Source organism: Lepidothrix coronata, unplaced genomic scaffold (assembly GCF_001604755.1).
Source record: "Lepidothrix coronata isolate B3197 unplaced genomic scaffold, Lepidothrix_coronata-1.0 Scaffold28, whole genome shotgun sequence".
NCBI classification, from domain to species: Eukaryota; Metazoa; Chordata; class Aves; order Passeriformes; family Pipridae; genus Lepidothrix; species Lepidothrix coronata.
This window is the reverse complement of record NW_016690208.1, coordinates 1,988,465-2,012,582: the sequence shown is the minus strand read 5'-3', so window position 1 is coordinate 2,012,582 and position 24,118 is coordinate 1,988,465. Positions and strand designations below refer to the sequence as shown.

Genomic DNA, 24,118 nt, shown 5'->3' with positions numbered 1-24,118 from the left:
TCCTCAGACCTGCTGCTACAGTCCCCAAGCCAAGCCCTCTTCCAGGCAAGTAGGGCTGGTGCCTTCTCTGTCCAGGCCACCCCTCTGAGCTGGTGGTGTCCCCACGCCTGGCTGGTGGCATTTTGTGGTGGGTGAGGAAAAGGTGGCCTGGTTTCCAGAGGGTAACACCTCCATCCCTCTGGCTCGTTCCCCATTGCCACGGGACTGGCAGGGGAAGGCGGAGGCTGCGTCTCTCCACGGCTCAGTCCCATGGGCTGGGGCGAGGCTGCCCCCGCCGTGTCCATCCCCCCACACATCCCACCTTGCAACCTCATTAGGCTGCACGGCAGGGTGGGACGAGGGGGAAACCATTTCCTCTCTGCAAAACCAAAGAAACCTCCCCCCGTGGCGTCGCCGGCCCCAGACCCCTGCTCACATCTGCGGAGCTGCCGACAGGGAGGCTGTGCCTCCGGAAGGCGAAGCCTTCGTTGGCACGAAGCGCTGGGAGCCGCCTACTCAGCTGAAACCCAACAGCTTTTTCCAATTTTCTCTTTCCCTGGGACGGTTCAATGACCTGGGGCTCTGCAGAATCGCTGGCAAGCCCACCAAGGCAGGGCAGCAGTGCCTGCTTGGGGACTGGCGATGCACCCCCGGCTCACAGGAGAGCACACAGGCTCCAAGAGAGGCTGGTGAGATGCTCCAGCCCTCCTTGCTCCTCTGGGAAGGAACAAAGCCTGATGCCATTGAATAGGCTACTCCTAAATGCAGGCAGCACAGTGCAGAGGGCTGGCTGGGACTGGCCGTGGCATGGGTGAGCCGTCAGCTTCCCAAAGTCCCAAACGCTGTGGCTGGGGCTGCGCAAAGAGGTGAACACACAGGTCAGCTTCGGCACTTGTGGTTGAGCACCACAAGTCACAGCCTGGCGGAAAGGGGAGCTCGTGGTCCTCCCACCGCTGCACGTCCCCACGGGAGGAGAAGACCCAAGAACTCTTTGGCTCTCTGGGCGAGATACCCAAATTGGTCAAATCCAATAGTCCAAGATCCTTCCATGTTTGGAAGCAAATTCTTGTTCCCTTGGCAAGTCTGTTTGTCCTCGAAGAGCGCGTGGGGGGTATGTGTGTGTATATATAGCCGTTATTATAAGGGTGTGCGGAAAAGCAAATTTCTAACCAAGTTTGCTCCATATGTGGCTATAATTATGTGCCACTTCGGCCTGGGGACTGACTCTACCTTCAAAAGGGAAGGGAAGAGGAGAGAAGAGGTGCTGAGACACACTGGATGAGTGACATGTGTTGGGCAGGTGGCGGATTTGTCCTGGACCGGCACAGGAGCTCCACGTTGTATCCTGGATGAGGCCACTGGGCGGGCTTTGCCCTGGTCAGTTCACGGTCGGCACCTGGTTCTGATGGAGGCTGAACTCTTTGGCTTTGAGGCGCAGGCTGGCGATGCTGTTGGCCATGTTCACCCCTTGGGTGGGCGTCGCGGTCCCGCTGGAGCTGTAGGAGGGCACAGTGCTGCGGGGAGGGAGCGGGGAGGAATGAGGCGTTGCCCGTGGAGAAGTCCCCATGCCCCTCGTGGTCCTGCCGGCTTCCCAGGCCAGACTGCCCCTTCCCTCTCAGAGATCTCCCACAAGACCAGCATTTTTATGGCTGGCTGGATGTGGGAACCCCTCAAAGTATGCACCAGGAAGCCCTGCCTTGAGCTTTTGGACGAGATGGCTGGTCGTGAACAGCTGGGAACCAGAAGGGACCCATGTCACCTCCTTTGCCGAGATGTGGGAAGGGTCAGCATGAGGCCAAGCAAATCCCTTGCAAGTACCAGGGCCCCAAAATGCATGGAGACAGAGAAGCCTGCTCAGCAACAGGCAGTGGGTGCTCAGAGATGAAAGGGGTTCCCAAAGCAAAGTCAGACAAGCTCGTTTTGGCCCTGTAAAACTCCCTAAATCCCCAGCAGCAGCATAAGGCTGTGTTCCTACAGTGGACTGGTCCCTAGGCAGCCCTATGACCACCTCTCCCCAGCTCCTCCAAAGCCTCCACCTACCTGTACGGGGAGGTGCTGGTCCAGGAGAGATACTCCGGGGTCAGTGCGGTGGGTCGTGGCGCCATGGGCTGCTCAATGGCTGCCTCTTGGCTGTAGGATTTGAGGAGTGATGCTGATCTGTTGGCCAGCATGGCCCTCTCGTTACGGCGAAACTTGGCCCTCCGGTTCTGAAACCAGACCTGCGTGGGGAGGGAAGGGGGTCAGCAGGGATGCCCCAAGTGTCTGTCCTACCGATCGTGGTCGTGTGCAGGATGAAACCAGAGAGGGGACAGTCCCTGTTCCTGCCTGGGGTCAAGGCAGAGGGTGTTGTTTTCTCCCACACAAACCTGTGCTCACCTGGACTCTCGCCTCGCTGAGGTTGACCCTCCTCGCCAGCTCCTCCCGCACGAAGGCGTCGGGGTAGTGCGTCCTCTCAAAGACCCTCTCCAGAGCCTGCAGCTGGCTGCTGTTGAAGGTGGTGCGGTTCCTCCTCTGCTTCTTCTTCCTCTTGGCCGCCCCACGGCTCGGGCTCAGGCTCTCACCTGTGGGGAAAGCACAGAAGAGGCCATGTGAGAGCCAGACCTGTGTGAAACCCCACAGACCCCACAGCCCAGCCAGGCTCAGGCCCTCCTGGAGGTCTGCACTCCCTGCAGGCACCTGGGACTCTGGAGAGAGCAGCGTATGTGCAACCCTGTGGTCACCATGAGAATCTAAACCTATTCCGGGACCTGCAGGAGTTGAGGGTTAACCCCAGTATTTGCAAAGACCTGCAGTGGTTTCACATCTGGCTAAAACCACCTGGATCTGATTTTGAATACCGGTCTCTGTGGATTTTTGGGCAGCACTTGATCCAAACTTGGGACATGCCCACAGGGTGTCCTGGGCTCAGCTCATCCTAAGGCATTAGGTCAAGCTTTCCTGAACAGCCATGGAAATTCAGCACCAAAACACACCCAAGATGAGGGTCTCGGCTCCCACCTCCAGCACCCCCTGAAGCCATGGCATGTCCCCAGGGTGACACAGGACTGCAGCCAAGCATCTCTGCTCATCCAACCCCGGCCTTCAGAGCTCGGAACGAACGGCACCGCGTCTCGCAGAGCTCAGCCTCCACAGTGTTTATTTCTGGCTTTGCTGGCTCATGGAAACATGAAGCTGAGGGTGTAGTTTGGTTTCTCAGTATTGATCTTGGGCTGTCAGCCAGGCTGAGATTAATCTCCTCTTTGTCACTAATATCATAAGGTTTAGGCAAGTTTATGAAGTCTTTTTCCGAGACACCCAGTCAGCTGCCTGCAAAGGCTTCATGGGGAGCACGACTCGCTGTCGTTCTGCCTTATGGAGGTACTGGTTAATGATTCTTTCTGTTAATAAAGCATCTGGATCCAATCTGTACCTACTGGTGGGAAAGCATTTTGGATTTATTTGAAATGTTAATAATTTTATGACATTCTGATTCATAGCAGGGTTATATTGGGGGTTTCTGCTCTATATCATTGCAGGGGCCACGGTGGCAGAACTCACCACTCCCTCAATATGCTCAAGAATTAAATACTTGCTAATAAGTTATCGTGGCACTTATTAAATAAGTGCAGGGTTTTCAGATGATACTCGAGCAACAAACAAAATCAACTGCAAGGGATATTAACTCTCCTGCTCCAAGACACCATCAAGCTGTTGAGCAGGAAGAAACTATGGGTTCCAAGATCTTTAAGGCCACAAAAACCATCTTGGGACCTTAATTCTTAATAATTCAAGCCGCGAAATGTCCACTGCTAAGTTTTGCATCAAGTCCCTAAGGCCCTTTGTGCCTGAGTACACCACTCCCAAGAGCTGTCCCATCCTGAGGACGAGCCATGAAGACCAGAGAAACCCCAAGACCTGCTGGCAGGGGTGTGGAGGTGGGACCTGGCCACCACCACCCCCCTGTCCCCCATCGCCCAGGCACATGCAGGAATGCCACGTTTTGACCATGATGGGGCCAAACTGCTGGGGCTTTGGGAAGAGGAGAGCACCCCTGGGTGTGAAGGGGAGGAAAAGGAGCTCTGTCCCCCTCCCAGGGCCTCGCTGCAGCTACCAGCATTTCTCTGGGTCTTTTATTGTGTTGTCGGTGCATTTGGACCTTGGTTGACCATCCCTTGGGCTGGAAACAGCCTGTGCTCTTGTATTTGGGACACGGCCTTCTCGGTTGGGTAAAGACAGGATGGACAGTGCTGTGCCTGAAATATGTGTGGGTTAGAGGCCCTTTCCCCAGCCAGGAAACCACAGGCTGCCCTTTGCTGCCGATCGTGTTTAAAGGCTCACAAATAAAATTCTCAGGATTCCCTCCAGCCCTTGTTCCTGCAGCTTCAAATGTTCTGCCAGTCTCTGCTTTCCAGTTGCCCCTTTTAGTTAAACTCCTTTTTTGGTCCTGTTTTCCTTCAGCAAGCTAACGAGCCGCTGGATTAAAATACATGAAGTCCAGCCATGGTTGTCCCTGGGTTTTCTGGGAGCCTGGGACTGAAACGGGAACCATCAGGCTGGGAAAGAGCTATGGGATGTACCAGGGTGAGAGATGTTTCCTCATTGGGTTTATGATGACCCTGTAGGGCTTCTGGGGAAATGACAGACCAGAGTTTGGTTCAAAACTTGCCATCACCAAGGGCACCCACTGCCCTCGCTGAACCAGCAATGATTTCAACAGAATCTTAGGAAATGTATAAATAAAATTTATAAACCCCTTTTGGTTTCATCCCCAATTTAAACCTGGCTGTAGGACTTTTCCCTAAGTGATTGCTTCTCTCACCCACTCTAATTTGGCTGAAGGCAAGGAGGAGGCGGAAATGTTTCTTAAATTAATTCTCAATCCAGTTCTGCAGGATCTGGCCACATTTCTGGCTGGTTTCTCTCTCCCCAAACCCATGGAGGGAAGAGCTAAATGGCCACGGGAGATGAGCATTGCTGAGCAATTCCCATATGGGGCTGGCAGGCATGCTGGGATCGAGGTTTAAGACCAGAGTTGGGTCAGGATGTGTCTGAGTGCCAGTGGTTCCCAGGCTTTTTGAGAGCTTCAGACCCTGGGCCATGCCTCAGTTGGGGCATTTTGTTCAGCCTCTATTGCTGGTTTTAATGGAATAACCTTCCACACTTTTTCCAGGCCATCTCTGTATGGCAGGGAGGCAGCTCCACAGTTGGGGGGCCTGCCTGGATCCTCTGCTCTGCTCAGGGATGAGCCTTGGAACAGACCAACACATCTTGTCCCCATTAGCTCAGGCCCTGCAGGGCTGTGGGACCAGATAAATGCCACCCTAATTGCTGGTGGTGTGTGTCTGACAGGTTTACAATGTACAGAGTTGGGCTGGATTGTTTCTGTCAGAAATGCTTTAACAGTCTCAAAACAGCTTCCCAAAAATGAGCATTGCTAAGTTCTCTGTGGCACCGGAGAAGGAATGGGGAAGAGGATGGAGAGGGTGCCCCAAAGACCCTCTGCCATCTCACTGCCATCAGCAGGACTTGGATTTAACCAGACTCTCTGGCACTTTTACGAAGGAATTGGAAACCATTTCCTCACCCCGATGGGCTTCCCAGAATAAGGGTTTGTAACTCCACGAAGTTAAACCCAGCTCACCACCATCTACGTTTTGCCCCAAAGCAGTGCCTGGGGAGGCTCTGGAGAAAGCCAAACCCTTGCCTTTGTCGGTTACAATTTGAGGATTCGTTTGGGGCAGGGCTTGGTTGTCCGAGGTCAGAGGGGCTCCTGAGCCTTCTCCCCAGCCACCTTCACTGTATTTATCTTCCACTGATTACAGTTTGCACTGAAGGGGAAAAAAAAACGCAGGAGAAGGGGGAAAACCGGGGGATAACATTACCGAATAACGAAAGATGACGTGCGGGGGAGGATGGGGAGAGGGAGGTGCAGGGGCTCTGCACAGAGCAGGATGGGCCCGGACTTAAATTGCCCCAGTGTGTTAGGAAAGACACGAGACTTTCCCCCCATGATGTGGATGAGTTTTGGGGTGCTGGATGTGCCCTAGGTAACCCCCAGCCTCCTCTCTGGGCTGCCCAGCCCCAGGCAATGCTGCCTGCCCAAGAACTGCAGCCAGCCCGGGGGCAGAGCTCTGCCCTACGGGTGCCATGGGGCGCTGGGAGTCACCCCAAGCCCCTTCTCCATGCGGGAGCACCGACGCTGGCAAGCCTGGATCACACCCCACGCCGTGAACTGGGGAGTGACGGGTCCTGCCCCGTTTGCAAAGGCAACAGCCCCGTGGGGCAGAGCCAGCTGGCTCAGCTGGGCACCAACCGAGCCCACTTTTCCAGCTCTTGCCTTTTCCCTCTGTGTTCCCATTAGTTTTCCATAGGAAGGACTCGCTGGGCTTGCCAAGGAGGGCCCCCACGCTGGCAGGGCCCCCAACCTCCCGCGCAGCAGCCGCCGAGTGCTGTAAAGAGGTAATTTTCACTAATTTCCACCGAGGCTCCGACTCTGACTTACGACCTCCATTAGCACACGATAAACGGCCTCGGTGCAGCTGGGAGCCAGCCCCAACCAGTGCTGACATTCCCAGCTGCTCACACGCCTGAGCCACAGGGACACAGCGTCCCTGGGCAGGGATGCTCCCCTGCGATGGCTTTCAGGGATGGGCTCCATCACCATCAGTCTCTCTGTGGGGTGACTCCCCTCTGGACACCCAGTTTCTGGGGTTTCTCTGCAAAATGCTCATCCCAGAGCACGATGTCACCTCGCCCGACTGCCAGCCTGTCTCTCCCCCAGATGATGCTGCAAACCCCCTCCGTGTGCACCACCACAGCCTGGGAAAGATTTTGCTGCATCCAGCTCTGACACTTGGCTTTGAGGTGCAAAACCCCCCCTTTTTCAGGGACCAGGTCATAAGGGAGTGAGTTCAACCCTCTCATGCAAAAAAGCCCAGGCTACATCTCCCCCAACGTGTTTCATTTTCCATTGTGACACAGACCCCGCAGCCCCCAACAGTTTTCTGCCATTAAATTATTTCACACGTTCCATTTATTTGCGAGCAGTTTGCCAAAGACATTTTAAGCTTTAAATTTTTCACACCCCCCCGGCCAAAATGATCAAATCTGCCGTACCATTTACTTCCCTTCTCCGCCTGGAATGGTATTTTTTTCCCCCTCTTTTCTTCTCGGATATAATTTAAGGGTTGAAATAGCCTGGAGGGAATTAGCTGTAAATTCTTCCTAAGACAAATAAATTCAGCCCTCTAAGTTTCTACGTTTTTCAAACTGTTGAGAGACGTTTTGGGTTTGTTTTACTTGAAATAATGATCGTGGCATATCTGACCCTCAGGCTGCGGCCAGCTCTAACTAAATAAATAGCTTTTATTAATTAAGGTTTATCCTTAACAAATAAAACCCCAATTTGATCTCGGCCGGCTGAATTAGCAAAAATAAACAACGGGTTCTCCGGGCACTTGATGTGGATTTAACAAATTAACGCTGGGCCTTCATCAGGGAAGCCACAGGGTGGTGGAGGTCTTTTACAGCCAAGAAATCCTTTGGAAAAACAATGTCTTTCGTTTCTCCCATGGTCTCTCTCGGTAAACATGTGCACTCCCTTCATCCCTTTAGACACTCGGGGGAAGCGAGGAGAGCTCCGGCGATGACGTGCGCCAGAGTTTCATGTGCAATTGTTTAACTTGTTCCTCTAAATCATGCGATGGGGAGGAAGCGTTTCCCCTCGGATCGCAGCGAGCTGGAGCGAAGCTCTGGGGTTTGGGAATTGCCCCTCCGCAGTGCCTGCCTGTTCCAGCTCCTTGCTGTCCTGTAACCATCAGCTGAGACACCCGAAGGTGTGATTTGGGGGTGCATGGGCAGCTGAGCGCAGCTGCACCCCCTTTCCAGCAGCTACTTCCAGCTACTGCCCTGTCTTGGAACGTGGTTGGGAACAGTCTGGGAGCCTGAGAGGGGTTTGCAGGGAGGAGGGATGGCAGGAGGGATGGCAGGAGGGATGCTCCACAGGCCAGAGGGAAGACAGACAGTTGTCTCTGTTCACAGGCACAGGCAGCACAGGGCTTGTTGCAAAACTGATGGTGGGAGCTGCCTATGCCACTTACAGGTCTTAAATCTCCCCAGATCATCTTGGGAACCCTAGAGGGCTGAGAAGCAGCTGGAAAGCTGCCCCCTCATGTGTGCTGGGTCACAGAACTGTGGTTCTGTGCACTTTCCTGCACCCACCAGTGAGCCCAGCCCGGGTGCACAGGACCAACGCAGCGTCACAGCTTGGGGGCAAAACCCTATCGGCGTAAATCTTGTTTTCTGGGTGGTTTCACACCCCTACTCAGGGGAGAAGCCCCTTGGGGCCACCAACCCCTGCCCAAGAGGTGTTGGTCCCAGCTTTTCTTGGCCCTCTGAGGTTCAAACCCATCCCCCTCACTGCTGGGAGCAGGCTCTGACCTCCTCATCCCAACCCACCGCCACTCCCTGCTCCCCCTCCAGCCCAACCCCAGCCTCATGAAGACCCTGGGAATGCTGGAGGCTCTGGGGGGAGGTTGAAGCCAGGGGGGTCCAAATGTGCTGAGTCCGAAGGAAACTTTCTCGGCTCAAGTGGCGCACATGAAAAATTTAAGAGAGGGGCAAGTCTCAGCTACTGGAGAAACATTACAGCGAAATGTTTCCGAGGATGTTTCACCTCATTAATTGTGAAAAAACTGAAACGCTGACACGTTTTTACAGGCTGCCAGTTTTGCTGGGGGAAAAGTGTCTCTGTTAAAAAGGAGCAGCAAAAGCCTGGACCAAGAAAGAGGCCAAGGCTGTCCCGGGAGGGCCTTAGCCTGTGCTCACTGACAGGCAGCAGCAGACTGTTTTATGGTTATAGAGCTGCCTCTGCACCAGCCAGAAACCACCCAGAGCCTTGGTTCACTACCCCCAGCCACAGAGACACCCAGTTTCTGGGAGGATCCTGCCTGGCAGTGCTGCAGCCCTGGGAATGTTCCATGCATAGCCTGCATGGAGCACTCCCAGAAGGAATGCTCTCCTGAGCCCAGAAGGCTTTTCCCCTCGCACCCCCAGATGCCGGGGATGGTGTGTGGTGTCTGAGCACCCATCACAGAATGTCCAGCCAAAAGCCTGAGCAAGCTGGGAAGGTCCTGGAGAGCTGGCTGAGCCAGCAGCATCCCTGCATCCCAGTGGGGATGTGCCCAACCTGTGCTTGCAAGCCGGTGGTGGCACTGAAACCTCTTTTTGGCTCATCCCCTTCTTTAGTCCAGCAAATGCATTGGGAATGGGATGCTTAGATGGGTACTGGGGACAGAAGGAACCTGAAAAGGAAGATCCCTGTGTTGTGGGACCCTGCTTCCCTTAGGGATGGTCCCAGCCTGTTATTAGCCACCAAATTCACTGGTGAGAGCCGTGAGCAGATACAAAGCCACCTCTCCAGGAAGGGCAGCTGTGATGTATCTGCTGCAAAACCCAAGCACACGAGAGGGCCAAGATCAGGAGGTCACAGTGAGGAGGGAGGAAGAGAGGGGATGAAGGAGATAAAGAAGGGAACCAGGTGAGGAACCAGCCAGCTGAGCCACGTGTTGTGATTTAAACAGGATGCCCTGAAAGCTGAAAGCTGGTGAAATCCACACGGCTGCAGTTAAAGCCCTGAGGCTTTGACATGCCCAGCAGTCCAGGAACACTTCCCAGCATTTCCCACCATGCCAGAGGCTCCTGCCCTGACTGGAGGCTCCTGCACAGCCCAGCACAGTGCTCGCCCAGCCAAGCACAGGCCCCAGGAACGGTGTTCTGGCAGGGCCAGCTCCTGCGTCAGCGGAAGCATTTAATGAATTAATTGCAGCCACATTCCCCGAAGGAGGAGGCAGGGTTGGTGGGATGCTGTCAAGGCTCAGGAAGGGGCTGGGGAACATCTTTGGCCACAAAGCTCTGGTGGGAGAAGGCTGAGCAGCACAAGAAATTCCCTCCCACTGTCCCAGGGGTCTGGAGGAGAAAGCACCATCACCTGCCTTTTTCCTGGGGTGGGAACCACCCACGGACAGACCTTTGGAGAAGGTGACATGGACAGACCTTGCCCCCAGGCTCACAGCTCCAGGATGTTCCCCAGCACCCTGGCCCCGATCCCGACCCCGCGCCGGGATCCAGACCACAGAGCCTGGCACCACGAGCAGCCCCTGACACAACCGCTCCAGGAACAGCCTTCAGAGCCTGCGACAGCGCTGGCGCCCGGCGCGGGGCGGGCGCAGCCCCTCGCTGTGCTTTCCCAGCCGCCTGACTCCCGCGCACCCCGGGAGCCGGAGCCGGGGCCATTGTGAGGGGCCGCAGGGCTCAGACTGCCTGGCTGCGCCCACCGACGGGTGGCACCGGCCCAGGGCATCCAGCCTGGGACCGGGAATGCCGAGCACATCCCTTGGGCTCGGTGGTCTGCGAGCGAAATGTTCCCTCCCAGGGCCGTGCCTGTGCGGCGGGTGACCCCAGCCTGGCGCGGGGATTTCGGGAGCTGCCAGGAGCATCCCGTGTGCTCGGAGGAGGCTGCGGCTGCAGCCCCACACAATGGGCTGTCCCAGCTCCAGCACTGCCATTGCCTCCATTGTGTCAGTGCTCCATGGGGATGGAGCCACGGAGGAGCTGAGTTGGGGGAATAGCTGGAGTGCTCCTCCCCAATGAGTACCCTGGTTTGCCTCTCAAGAAATGGCAGGGTAAGGACAAAAGCCTCCTGGGAAAGTCCATCACGTGTGTGGGTTTGCTGGGGACGGTGGCACTGTGTCACTGCTGGGCACACTGGTGGCTTTGAGCTGCCAGGGCCTGGCAGGGTCTAGAATCTTCCCTGCTCATGGCAGGGGAACGTGCACAGCTCAAGGGGGTTCACTCCCCTCTGGGGTTCACCCCATTTGCCTGTATGGGGCTGGGGTCACACAGAGCCTCCAAAGACTCATCTGCGATGGTGTCAGTCTGGGATATCCCCTGCAAACGCCAAAGAGGGAGAGAGGAAACAGGACGGATACGGGGATGGGGGTGCGTGTTGTGCCACAGCTCCCAGCTTTCCCAGGGATGCTCCAAGAGGCCGTGTCAGACCAAAGGGCTCCCGAGGTGGACACCTGTGGCCGCAGGGCTGGGGGTGGTAGGAGCTGAAGCCCTCACAGCACAGCCAAGAGCCTCGGGAAGAGACACGGCGGTGGGTTTGCCGTGCCGGTCTGAGCCAAGCACCGACCGACGGGGGAGCAGGAATTTTAATTTTGTTCTCCTGCGAATCTGCCAGCCCCTGCAGAGGAGGCCCAGGGACCAACAAAAGGCGCTGGCTCTGCCCCAGCCAGCGCCAGCCAGGAGCCTCCTCGGCGAGGAGACATTCTCCATGGGGCTTGCTTTCATCCTACGGCCAGGAGACCTTCTCAGAGCGGGATGAGACCAGTGCTTGGGCTGTCCTGCACCTAGCACTGCTGCAGCACCCAGGGATGCTCCCGGGGACACAGCCCCTGGGTACCCCCTGGGGGTGCAGTGTCCATGCTTTCTCAGCTCTGGCCATGCCCTGTGTTAAAACAGCCAAGCATGGTGAGTGGCAGCACTGTGATGCCTCACAGATGTGTGAACGGGGCTCTGCAGTGCAGGGAAATGGCCAGCCTGGACCCCACAGCCAAAACACTGGGGTTTGGGTCAGCCACAGACACTGCAACAAGGGGTCTGGGCAGAGGGAATAGCCTGAGTGGCTCTCCACAGCCATCAAGATGCTGGGATGGATGATGCCAGGATGGATGATGCCAGGACAGACCCCACTGTGCTACATCAGGGCCGAGCACGGCAGATGCTGTTTCCCTCCCCATCCTGCAGACCTTTTAGGCACCCTTTGGTGCATCCATGAGGCAGCTGTGGAGGTGCCAGCGTCTCTTACATGTGGCCGCCTGACACAACAGGTTACACGGTTTGCCAGCAGGGCACAGGCACATGTAATTAATTAACACTAATGAGACTCCAGAGGGAGCAGCACCCGCCTGCGCTTGCAAAGCTCCACCAAAACCTCGATTTTAACTGCAAAGTGGGTTTCCCCCGGGGTGGGGAGGGGATGGGATGGTGGGTGCCTCGGGCCATCGTGGTGTCGAGAGCTCGCTGGGACTTCTGCTCAGTGGTTGAAAAATAAAACTAATCAGCCAGGGCTGCATAGCAGGAACGTTGTGTAGAGGGCTGGCTCCCAGCCAGGGACCCCTGGCATGGTGATCCCAGCCTTCCTCTCCTCCTCAGCCCCCCAAAAAAGGTGATTTTTTGAAATTTAATAGGCAAAAGCCCAAGCAAGCCAGACCCAATGGCATCTGGCATGGAAACTCAACACCAGCCCACCGAGTTAAAGCACAGACCCCATTGCATCGGGGTCATTGCCAAGGAGGGGAAGGAGATAGGGAGGGACAGGGGGAATGATGAAAATCCCCAGTGCCCCCTCCTGCTGCCCACTGCCACTGACCCAACTCCCCCCTCTTTTCTGAGGCCAAAAGGGTGTTTTTCACACCCAACAGGCCACTGAGCACCCATTTGACCAGTGAGCGCCAGCACCTGCTGAGAGCCCATCGCACAGCCACCACCAGAGTCCTGTGGCCGTGGACACCAGCATGTCTGGCCAGGGTGTGGGGTGGGCGGGAGCCCCCTGCCAGGACCCCATCCCACCACCACTCCAAGGAGGACCCTCGTGGGCGCCTGCACGCACAGACGTCCTGGAAACCTTTGCCAGCGAGCAGCATCGCTGTCCTCCAGTCTGGTTTTCATTTGAGGTCGGTGGCCTCTCGCCAAATTTATTGTAAAACATTCATTTTAATAAGTGGCTCGTATCTTTTTTTTTTTTTAACCCAGCCCGGTTAACTGTTTCCAGGTTAGAGCAGAACCGTGCATGGTGGGGATGGTGGGGATGGTGGGGATGGCAGGAACAGTGGGGACAGAGGGGACAGGATGGCAGGCAGGTTGCTGGGGGCAGGTGCCAGCAATGGGGAGGACACCAGGGGACACCCTGGAGATGTCAGGATGAAGACATCTGCATCAGGGTCCACCTGACCAAAGCCCAGCAGAGCTGAGACCCTCACCCTCATCACCCCAAGCCTTCATCCCCTCTGGGTCCCCAGGGAGACCAAGCACCATCTTGCCACACTGGGCATCCCAGCACTCTCATACAAACTCCATCCAAACTTAACCCCTGATGGGTAATCAGGTCATGTCGAACACACGAAGGGCTTCGCAAAGTGGACGGTGCCTGGTAGTTTAGTTTCAACATTTGTTTTAAGTTTTATAAACCCCTAATACTAATAGAAATGCTTCAGTGTCTTTTAATTTAAATGAAAACAGTTATTTTTTTAATTTAAAAATTCCCCTGAGGTATTTACAACCCCCAAATTACAGCCATGTGGCCGGCCCAGCTGAGAAAGTGAAATTGGTGAGGAGGGAGCGTGGCAGCTGCCCCAGCCTGAGCCCAGCCCAGCCCAGCCCCGAGCAGCACCACGTCCCCACATCACTCATGTCCCCTCCACAGCACCCCATGGACGGATTCTGCTTCACACCTTTGCTGGGGACATGGGATCCCAGCTCAGGGGGTAACCAGCACCCTGAGATGCCAGCCACAGCTGTCCCCAGCAGGTTGGCATCCTTGTCTTTTCTGCCTGCCAGTGGGTTTGGAGACAGGAGATGTCCCTGCCTGTGCCCCATCCTGTGCTCTCCTCAGCTGTGCTGCTGCTGGACCAGGCTCTTAGCTCCCCAGGGCTGTGTGTGGGGTCCCCTGTGTGCTCCCTGCAGCATCACTACCACTGCTACCCCCAGCTCAGCCCTGCAGCTATGTGACCCACCCAGCCCCTGCAACACCCTGACACCCCCACCCCAGCCCTGGCAGTGTCCTGTGCAGCTTGGGATGCAACACAATCCCCCCCACCCTGCATGACCTGGGGTACAGCATAACTCCCCTGAATGGCTCAGTGTAACACTCCCTCCACCTGCAATGCCCTGCACAGCTTGGGGTGCAATGCCAGCCCCCCCATACACACATTGCATTGCCCTTTCCAACCTGGGGTGCAGTATAACTCCCCCCCACACACATATCGTATGTCCCTGTACGACCTGGGGTGCGATGTAACTCACACACACACACATATAGTACGTCCCTGGGGCACAATGCAATCCTCACCCTACCCGAGCAACGCCCTGCATGACCTGTGGTACAATGCTGACCCCCTGTACATCTTGGGGTGCAGAGCAGCCCTCCTCACACACACACTGCCATGCCCTGTGCAGCTCAGGGTGCAACGCACCACCTCCCCAAATACACTCTGCAATGCCCTGTACAGCTCAAGACACAACACAGCCACTCCCCTGATGCCCTGCACAACTCGGGGTGCAATCCACAGAGCCTGGGGTGGCTCGACCAGCTGCACCCCTCAGTCCCAGCTCTGTCCCTGGGCTCCTCCCCGAAGCCCCCGGCTCAGCTCCCGTGCCGGCTGGGAGTGCTGGGCTGTGCCCCCTCCCCAGCACCCCGCTGCCATGTGCTCCCCGCCGCTCCCCCGGCTCCCCTGCCATGTGCACTCCAGTTTCCTTGCGTGTGAAGCCTGCAGCCTCTCGGATTCAGTGGCTGGAAAGGATGGCGCCTCTCCACATCTGGTTCAATGCGCGAGCCTGGCGCCTGGCTTAGCCACAGTCTCCATTCAGAGACACACAGACTTTAATAGACTCATACAATTCTTCCTGATCTATCACTGCAGCCGCAGCTGAAAAGCTGCTTTATTATATGCACTCAAAGGGGGATGAGGAGGGAAGGGGAGGGGGCCGGCGGCTGGAGCTGCCGCTCTCTGAAGGTTCCCAGCCCGCCCAGCATCCCCCCGGGACCTGAGCTGCACCCCCAGCCCCGCCCGCGATCCCAAGGGCTGTTTTCCCCCCAGTCCCGCGTGAAGGAGCAGCACCGCAGCCTCATTATATCTCCTGCTCAATTAACACCCGCCGCCCTCCGAGCTGCCGTTCGCAGCCCGGCGCGGATGGGGCTGCAGGGGAGGGGGTGGCCGAGGGGACCCCATTCGTCTTCCCGATGTCCCCAGCAGGTCCCAGCGCTGGGGCCGGTTTTCCCAGGGGAAGCACAGGGCAGGGAAGCGTCTGGTGAGGGATGCTCAGCGTGGACAGGGCATTTCGTCACGCCGTGGGAAGGCTGGAAAACATCGCCCGCGGTCATGTGTCCCTCGGGCAAATGCAAACACTGGGAATGCCTCAAGGGCGAGGGTGGGATTTTTTTCTTTTAATTCTCGGAAATTTAGGGTTGTTCAGTGAAAAACGACCTGGTTCTGCAGTACCAGAGCAGTGCTTGCTAACAGGCACTGGGAAAAAAAGCCTTGAAACCCTAAAAATCAGTCCTTCCTCCCTGACAGGGTTTGCCTTTCCCATCCTCCCTGTCCCGGCTAGGGTGACCAGGCAGGGGATGGCTGCCTCTGCCCACCGTACTTCCCAGGAAAAACCTGATCTGCATTAACCCTGATCTAAATCCTTGCCCAGTCCCAGCTCAGCCCAGCTATAACCCACTGCCCTGGGATTTTAAAGGATGCTCTGAGCCTGCTCCGTGGCTCAGGGATCCCATCCTGGAAGGATAATTCCTTCCAGCTGCTGCTCCCATTGCAGGGAGGGGATGAGGTGCCATCCTGGGGACACCAAGCCTCTGCCAGTGCCAAAGCACCTGGGTCCCATCCTGCTTCAAACCTCATCCCTTCAGCTCCCTGATTTTAGAGATCTAGGGGGATAATTCCCCGTGGCCCGGGAGAAGGGGTGATCAGCCCCACTCCCTGGGAGAGAGGAGGGTTTCTAACTAGGCAGCCTCAAAGCCCCAAATCATTTCATCAGCCTCCCAGCTACAGACACACACCCAGGCTCTCTTAAAATGCTGATTCGTTGAAATTCGCCCATCTTGGCTGTGCAGAGTCGAAATTTCATATTTTTCCTGTGAATCAGCCCCATTCCCTGAAATAACAGCCCAAAAGGAGAGGGGAAATAGTCTTGCACTGAGCTGTTCCTGGTCGAATGAGCCCAGGGGGGACAGGGAAGGTGTCCCCACACCCCAGCACCCTCCTGGGCTGGGCATGGCTGTGCCACAGGGCATCTGAGCTGCTGGGGATTAAAGCACATCAGTGGCTGCTGCCAGGGCTCCCAAGGGAGTGGGGCAAAGCCCCGTGTCCCCACCACACACAGGACCCCCCCACTGTCCCCTCCAGGCCCTGTCATGCAGTGACTTTCCCTGTGTTCCTGTGCCCTTTTCCTGCTGGAAAGGAGCTTGGAAAGGAGCATCTGCCACAGCAATGCCTGCCAAAACCCAGCTCACCGGGGGTGCTGAGGGGAGAAAAATCCCAGCAAGGAGAAGTCAGGGAGAAAATTGATTTTCCTGCCCTCCTGGCCGAGCCAAGGCTGCTCTGCCTCTTGGGCTCCCCCAGCAAGAGGGGACCCATCTCCCCAGGCCCTGGTTTTGCCTTTTTTTTCTCTTCACCCTCTGGCAGCAGCTCCCCCAGCACAGATGTGAGCATGTGTGGGGACCCCGCTGAGCCCTGCAGGCGCTGCAGAAACGTGCCGGTATGTATTTCCCCGTGCCCCTGGGGAGGGCTCAGCGTGGGCAGAGCGCCTTCCTGGGGCCCCCGTTCCGACCCAGAGCCCCCCCAGGCTGGGGCAGGGGGAGCCTGGAGCCCAGGTGGGCGTCTTCAGCCCCTCTGGGGCCAAACTGCCCCCAAACTGGAGCCCCGGTGTCACCAGTCAGTAGGAGCCTGACAGCACCCCAGGGCACAGAGAATTCTCCGTGTCACCATGGGAGGAGCTGGATGGTGAGAGGGTGTCACTGTGGGAGGAGCAGGATGGTGAGTGTGTGTCACCCTTCAAGGCTGGAGGGCACAGGGAAGCACAGAGCAGTGGTACCAAGGTAAAATAAACCCCATGCCAGAAGCTCCACGAGACCTGGGCTCTCCCAGCCATGACCCTCATCCATCCCTGCCTGCACCTGGTAGCGGTTGGTGCTGCTCTGGCTGGTTTTGCCAGGGCTTTGACCCAACTCAGCCTCTTATCCTGCCTGTGCCACAGGAAAGCATCACTCCCAGCCCACTGAGGTTTTTGGATAGACAAGACCTGGGGAACCAGTTTCCCCTCATCCGTGGGACAGGGGGACCATGTGCAGGACAGCGGGTCCCGTGGCAGTGACACAGGATGAGAGCCATGGTGAGGGGGTGTCCCCCATTAGGGAGGGGTACAGGGTGGGTCCTTTCCCATAGCCCCCTTTTTTCCTGACTGGGATATGCTGGGCTCCCTGTGAGTGGCTGGAAACCTTCTGGGTGAGCTGGGACCTGTCAGGCTCCCCATCCATCCACCCATCCATCCCTCTCCTGTCACCAGCCTTGCACTAAGCACAGACAAATGTGGGGGGCTGGGAGGTGGGCTGGGGCAGGAAGCTCCCACGTGGATTAATTGGATCAAGACACACTGACTGATGCTACACTGGGGACCTGCCAGCACTGGGCACTTGGCAAGTGCTGTCCTCTCCCCTGGGGACAATCCTGCTCCAGCAGCTCCACGGGCACCATCCTTGCATGGAGAAAAACCCCATCTTGGGGTCTGCAGCTCTCAGAGCCCTCCAGACAGGGAGATGTCCCCAAGTAGGTGCTGGAGATAGGAAGGTGATGGTCTGGTCACTGAGAGCCACATCCATGCAAGGATGGCTCCTGTCCCAGTGCCACCCATCCCAACTGCACTGGCCTTACAAGGACTGAGACAGCTCACCTCCCCCTCTGCTCTGGATGCCACTGTTCCCAGCTCTGCCACACAGGGACTGTCCCCATTGAGGCCCTGCAGGAGGTCTGCCAGCCTGGGAGGGCAGCCAGGCACCCTCAGCTGGTGCTGTTTTGGGGAGCAGTGAGGGATGATGGGTGCTGTAAACACTGCACCCCAGCCTTGCTGCCCACCAGCAGCATGTGTCCCACTCCAGTGCATCCCAACCTCATCCCACAGGCCAGGGCAAGCAGGTCATGGTGCCACCCCAAGCAGCAGGGGTGCCCCTCCTCCTGGGCACAAAAGCACGAGAACCTCTCCTTGGAGAGCTGCAGCCACATCTATCAGATACTTCTCAAAGCCTCTTCCCCTGCCACAGAGGCTGAGTCGGGGTCTCTCCACCCCTGTCTGTCCCTGACCAGTCATCCAGAAACCATTGAAAGCTTCCCAGCACAGAAGTTTGCAGGATTTCCAGCAGTTTTGGGGCTGTGGAAGGCAGATGGGTGCTGGAGAAGAGAGGTCTAACAGGTCTGGGGTTACAGGGCAGGGGAGCCCTGACTGGCTCCCCATGGCCCAATGTCACTGGCCCAGGGCCCAGGGCTCTGTGCTTTCCTGAGCCTGGCACAGGGTATCAGCCAGGAGTTAGTGATGCTGGGTTTAACAGCAGCAAAGCAGAGGTCCCAGGGAAAGCAGATCCCCAGGGACACATCCCAGCCATGGTGTTACAGGGCAGACAGAGCGGCCAAGGTGTCCCTGAGCTGTGCCTCACATCCAGTGGGGACAAGTGGCACTTAGGAAGAGAAGCAGAACCAAACTGTGCCCTGTGAGCCAGGATCAGCATGGCTCCTGGAGTGGGACACCATGGACACATCAGCTGGGATGGCTCTGCCTTGAGGAAGGTGCCTGAGCCCTGGGAGCAGCTTGGGGCTATCTGGGGCAGTCAGCCACTGCTTGATCCCAAGAGCAAGTCCCTTTTCCACTGATATCAGGTCCCTGTCCCTCCCTGCCTCTCTTCTCCCTTTTCAGCTGCCCTGGTTTACATAATTAAAGCCAATTTGCTGTGACAACATCTTAATCCCCTCTGCCCCCTTGGGTGGAGCCTCTTCTCTCACTTCATCACTGCTCAGCTCAGCATCCACACAGCCCCAGGGTTGCAGCCACCCTGGGGATGAGCAAGGGGCTGCAGGAGCTGTTCTGCAAATGGGATACCCAGGAACCACCACATCTCCCCATCCCACTGCCTGGTCCCAGTGGCTGCAGCCAAATGGGCAACACATGCCTGCCCCATGCTGAAGGATCCCCTCAGAGGGGCCACAGTCCTTCTTCTAAGCTTGGCTGTGACAAAAGTGGCTCTTTCTGAGCTTTCAGCCCCGAAGCGGCTGCCGGAGCCAGCGCCCGACTCCCTCTCCCATCCCCAGGCGGCACCAAAAGTAAGTTCATTGTTTGAAAAGCCATCAGTCAAGGCTTGCTGGCTAAAATTACCCTCCTGCTTTATCATCTTGAGAACATTAAGGGCTGTTGTTAACAGATGTTTCGCGTTACACATTATTTGTTAGTCTAATGAAAGGAGGTGAACAAGCTTTCAAGACCTCAGAAGCTGTGCCGAAGGTTTTCCATGGGAGGCTGTTGCACCGCTCCAGGGGAGGATGAAGATGAAGATGAGGATGGGGACAAGCTCTCACCACCCTGTTGACTCTTCCTTGCTCTTGCCTGGCTTGTGGGATTTCTGATTTTTTCGGTGTCATGAGAGCAACGTGTTGCACAGATATTTACGCTTTTCTTCTCAGGAGGATGCAGTGGGTGCCCTCAGGGCCAGTTTGGGGCTGGGGCCAAGGCAGGGGCTGAGCAGTCCCTTGGCTGGAGAAGGAGGTGGGGATGGCTCTGGTTCTTGGTGCCAGCAGGAAGGGATGTGCTAGCCCTGCAAAGGGACTGTGGAAGGCCTGCTCCTGGAGGAGAGTTGTGCTGAGGGCCCCAGACATGGGGCTGCCCCCAGCCACCCTCTCCAGTGGGAAGATCTGTGGGACAGAGGTAATGAATGAGAGCAGGAGGGGGTTGAATCCCCTTCTGCAAAGAATAAAACCCTGCCCCGAATTTCTCCATCTCTGCCAGCCTCTGGAACAGAAACCCCCTGCTGCTGCTTCCCTGGGGAAGGGGAGGGAGTTCTGTCAAGGTTGCAACCTGCTGAGCACAGCCTGGGGCTGCCTAAAGCATCCCTGTGCCAGCGCTGCCAACACACCCCCTGGCCTGCAGCAAGCCCTGCCCTTCACAGGGGTACCAGCAGCTTCACAGCAGGTTCAGGGCTGCTCTTGCTCCCTAACAGGTTCCCAGATGGAGCACAGAGCCACGTCCTGCAGAGACACACTGGGATACTGTGTCCACTTGTGTTCATAATAAACCCACTGCCACCGACCTTTGGGGCTCCAAACTTGCATCTGGCAGAAAAAAACCCCAAGATGGTGAAGAAGAAGACGAGAGAAAATGCTGAGAGTGTGTTTTACTTCAGGATGCCAATAAAAGACAACGTTACCAGTAAAAGTTCCTCTGCTGTCATCGCGCCGATGCCGAAAGCATCGCAGATGTGTAGCAAAAGGCTGACGCTCACAAAGGCAGGACAGTTGCCTCAGATTTTGCATCTGGGATTTTGAGTCTACCCATCTCAATTTAGGAAATTGCATCCCAGTTATGGCAGTGGCCGCAGGTAACGGGTCTCAAAGGTCGATGTTTGTATGCACAGAAATTTTTGTCTCTGCCTTCTCATTCTCTTCTTGCCCGCTGCTCTTAGGTGTTCTTCTCTCCAGGTAGGACCAAGGGAAGAAATGCTTCTGCTCCTGGACAGCCTGTCAGAGCATCCCAGTTGCTGATGTTTTCCTCATCCCTGCAAACTCACCCTAACAGGTGCTAATGGGAAATATCTCGCATGGGCCAGCAGTGCTGGGATCTGCAGGCGCCAAACCCCCTGGGCCTCTGCCCCAGGAACAGTGGGCTTTTTGGTTGAGATATGGGCTTGTAGTGACTCAGGCAGGTCCCTTGCCTCTCTCTCTGGTTTTTGCATCAGACCCAGTCCCCACTGAGCTCTTTGGGTGCCTTAGGAGCTCAGCAGGGCAGTAGTTACTCTGCTGTTTTACAAACAGCCCTGTGAGACCAATCGAGTGCTGCAGGCTGGGCTGGGTTTCCCAAAGCTGCACTGATCCCACAAGGAATACTGTTCCCCATACAGTCCCATCACTGGGTGAAAACCACCCCAACAGTCCCACAGGCAATGTGAGAAGTACAAACAGAACCCAAGGGAAAGGGAGGGAGGATGGAAAATAACGCTGAAAATACCAGACACCATCCTAGAGACAGCGCCCAGCCTCACCCAGCCCTCAGCATCCCGGGCACAGGCAGGCTGGGGGCTCGGTGGGGCTGCTCCATGAAGGAAAGAGGCTGTGCAGGGAATGAGAGGTGGGTGGGAGAAAGATGCTTCAAACCTGCCTGCAGTGGGGGAGCCCCGGGAGGGGACAGAGGGAGTACCCGGGGGGAGGTTCCCCACTGGGAACCCTCCCTCACCACAGGTCTGGGCAGCCTCTGGGGTGGGCTGGGCAGCCTCTGGGGTGGGCTGAGCCCCCTTCATGGGCACAGCTTCCCAGGTGAGCTGTGCACCCTGGCCAGGCACGGGGCATGCCCTCGGCAGGGCCATCAGCACCTCGAGGCTGTGCTCTGGGGGCTGCAGAAAACGAGCTCAGGGTACCACAGCCCAGCCAGGAGGCAGGTTTTGGGGATGCCACCCCAGGGTGCCCTCGCGGTGGGCTGCTGGCGCAGGCCTTGGGGGATGGCGGGGCTGCACTCCCTCTCCACGCTCTGCCTCCCCTCCGTCACCTCTGTGCCCCGAGGTGACACCCGCCTCCGGCGGGGGGGCTCTGGCAGCTTGTCGGCTGCCCCTGGACCGGGGCTTTGCCCCAAGGACGGGGCGAACCCTCCTCGCCCCCTCCCCAAAAGCGGAGCGGGGATGCGCGGGGCCGGCGGAGCGGCGAGGAGGGTCGCGGGCGAGATTGTCCCGTTAGAAACGTCAAACTCCCGGACAGGACCCAGCGCCACGAAGCCGCGTCCCGGGTAGATCCCCGTCTCCTCTCCGAGCCCCGGCTCTGTCCCCCTGGCCCGGTGCTGCCGGTGCTGCCGGTGCCGCCGGCCCGGAGACGCGCAGCGGCGGCCGCCGGGACGGGACCCGCTGCGTCCCGGTCCCCACGGCCCCGCCGGGCCGCCCCCGCTCCCCGAGCCCGGAAACCAAGGTGGGGAGCTCCGGGGGCAAGGGGGACCCCGCAGGCCGCCCAGGGACGCACCGACTTCCCGGGAACGTCCAATACCCGGCACCTCCGCTGACGGAGGGGAGGCGGCCGGTGCGGGGTCCCCGTGCCCCCTGGCCCGGTGCGGGGTCCCTGACCCCGGTGCTGTGTCCCTCTCCCCCGGTGCGGGCTCCCTGTACCCCGTCGCAATGTCCCTCTCTCCCAGTGCGGGGTCCCTGTCCCCCGGTGCGGGGTCTCTCTGTCCCAGCCGTCGGGGTGTGGGCACCCCCGCAGTTCGCCCCGACGGGAGTCACCCCTCTCCTCTACCTCCTCTACCCGCTCCCCGATTCACCCCAAACCCCGCTGCGGGGAGATACCGACCCCCCCTTTGTCCTCCGTGCCCGGCCCGCGGCAGGAGGGACACGGCGGGGACACCCCATCCCCAAAGCTGCCCCAGCCCGGGGGAGCCCATCCCGGGGCGGCGGGGACTCACCGTCCTGGGGCGCTGCCTCGCTGCCGCTGCTGCCTCCCGACGGCTCCGGGATGGCCTTGCCGCCACCGGCGGGCGGGGGACCGGCCGCGGGGGTCCCGTTCATACCGGCCGCCACCTCCTCCAGGTCGAGGAGGTGGCTCACGCTGAAGTTTTTCCGGCTCTGAGGGTTTTCGGGCGGCTCCGGGCCGCGCACGGCGCCGGGGGCGAACGGCTTGTCCATGGCGAAGGCTGGCGCCGAGTCCATGGCTCCCACCCCCAGCCCGCAGCCCACCCCGAGGTGCCGGGCCGCTCCCCGGCCCCCTTCCCCTTCCCCACCCACCCCCCCAAAAAAAAGAAAAAAAAATTATAATATTTTTTTTTTTTTTAAATAGGGGGGAGGAAAAAAAAAATCACGGCTGCCCTGTGAGTCCGGCTCCCTCCCCAGCCCCTGTTCCGCCTTGTGCTGACGTCTGGGGAAAAAACCACGCTCCCAGCCCAAACTTTCTTCCCCTGCTCTTTGCTCTGGAGCTGTTCAAACAAACGCCCCTGCTCAGAGCCGAGCGGGGCGGCCCCTCGCCCCCCCCAGCTCCGCGACCTGCCCCCCTGCCAGGGGCCGAGCCCCGCCGGCAGCCAAGCCGCGGAAAGGGGGGGGCAGAGAGGGAGGGAGACCCGCTTCTCCCCCCCCCTCTTACCCCAACCACATCACTCACCCCCCCTCACCCTGTTTTAAGTGCTTCTATCAACAAGTGTAAGTGGCTGCGCTCCGTGGGGAGGGATGGGGTGGGTTGGGAGAGGGGCTGGAGGGAGAGGTGACCCTCAGGTTAGCGGGGGACACGGCCCCCCTCCACCTCCAACCCCCCCCTCCTCCTCCGGTCCCCATCAACCCCGGAGCAAGGTCACCTCTCCTGGGAAAAGCCTGGCTCTCTCGCCTTAATGAGATAATTACGTCCTGCACCACAGTTAAAAACTCATAGGCTGCTTCCCTTGGGGTTAGAAAGAAACCTCCCTAATGAAAACCAGCCACCGGGAAAAAGGAGTTTTTCCTCTTTAAAATTATATATATTTATATATATACACACAGAGATATGCAGGGAGGAGGCGGTGGGAGGGAGGGAGGAGGGCAGAGCGTGGGGCTGGTTGTGGTGTCCGGAGAGGGCTGGGCTCGGGGCGATGAGCAGAAATCGAAGAGGTTAACAGTTATTATTCCTTCCCCTCGATTCCAGCCGCTCTCCTGCCCGCCGCTGCCGGCACATATGGACGGGGCTGTGCACACGCAGGGTTCCACGCGAAATCTCCCAGCTCTGAGCTCATAAACATCCCCGCTCCAGCGCGACCGAGGGAGGCAAACCCCTGGCTGAGTTATTTTAACATTTGTCGAAAGCTTTTCTTGCGCTCTCTTCCTCTTCAAGTCGGAGGCGTGCAGATTTTTAAGCCAGCCAGTGCTGCCAAATCTGATCTTCCTGACAGGGAAGCAGCTTCCCAGAGCTCTCCAGCCTGGAAGGGGTGTAGCTGAAGGCAGATTTTGGCTCTCTCCGACTCTGCAGGGGGCTCCTCCAGTGTGCAAACAAGCCAGCCCAACCTCCCTTCCCCCCTCCTTTTTCTTTTTTGGGTCCATTTGTTGGTTCTATCGGTCCAATTTGTTGGCCCGAGGGGCACTTCAGGAGTCAGCTCTGGTGTCTGGTTCTGTCCCCTTGGCTGTGTAAAT

General features: G+C 57.8%; 1 protein-coding gene across 1 annotated transcript; it reads right to left on the bottom strand.

Moving 5' to 3' along the window:
- Window positions 1-669: 669 nt before the first annotated feature.
- PRRX2 (paired related homeobox 2) lies at window positions 670-22,678 on the bottom strand. The gene is made up of 4 exons (XM_017810242.1): window positions 22,435-22,678; window positions 2,356-2,540; window positions 2,020-2,198; window positions 670-1,493 (listed from the first exon to the last, which is right to left on the bottom strand). The coding sequence occupies exons 1-4, from the start codon at window positions 22,676-22,678 to the stop codon at window positions 1,358-1,360; spliced, it is 744 nt and encodes a 247-aa protein (XP_017665731.1). The 3' UTR covers window positions 670-1,357.
- Between the last annotated feature and the right edge of the window lie 1,440 nt (window positions 22,679-24,118).

Coding starts and splice junctions, on each gene's coding strand:
- PRRX2 (XM_017810242.1), bottom strand. CDS start 22,678: ATGGACTCGGCGCCAGCCTTCGCCATGGACAAGCCGTTCGCCCCCGGC. Junction 2,541..22,434: donor CGAGGCAGCGCCCCAGGACG/GTGAGTCCCCGC, acceptor CTTTCCCCACAG/GTGAGAGCCTGAGCCCGAGC. Junction 2,199..2,355: donor TCAGCGAGGCGAGAGTCCAG/GTGAGCACAGGT, acceptor CTCCCCACGCAG/GTCTGGTTTCAGAACCGGAG.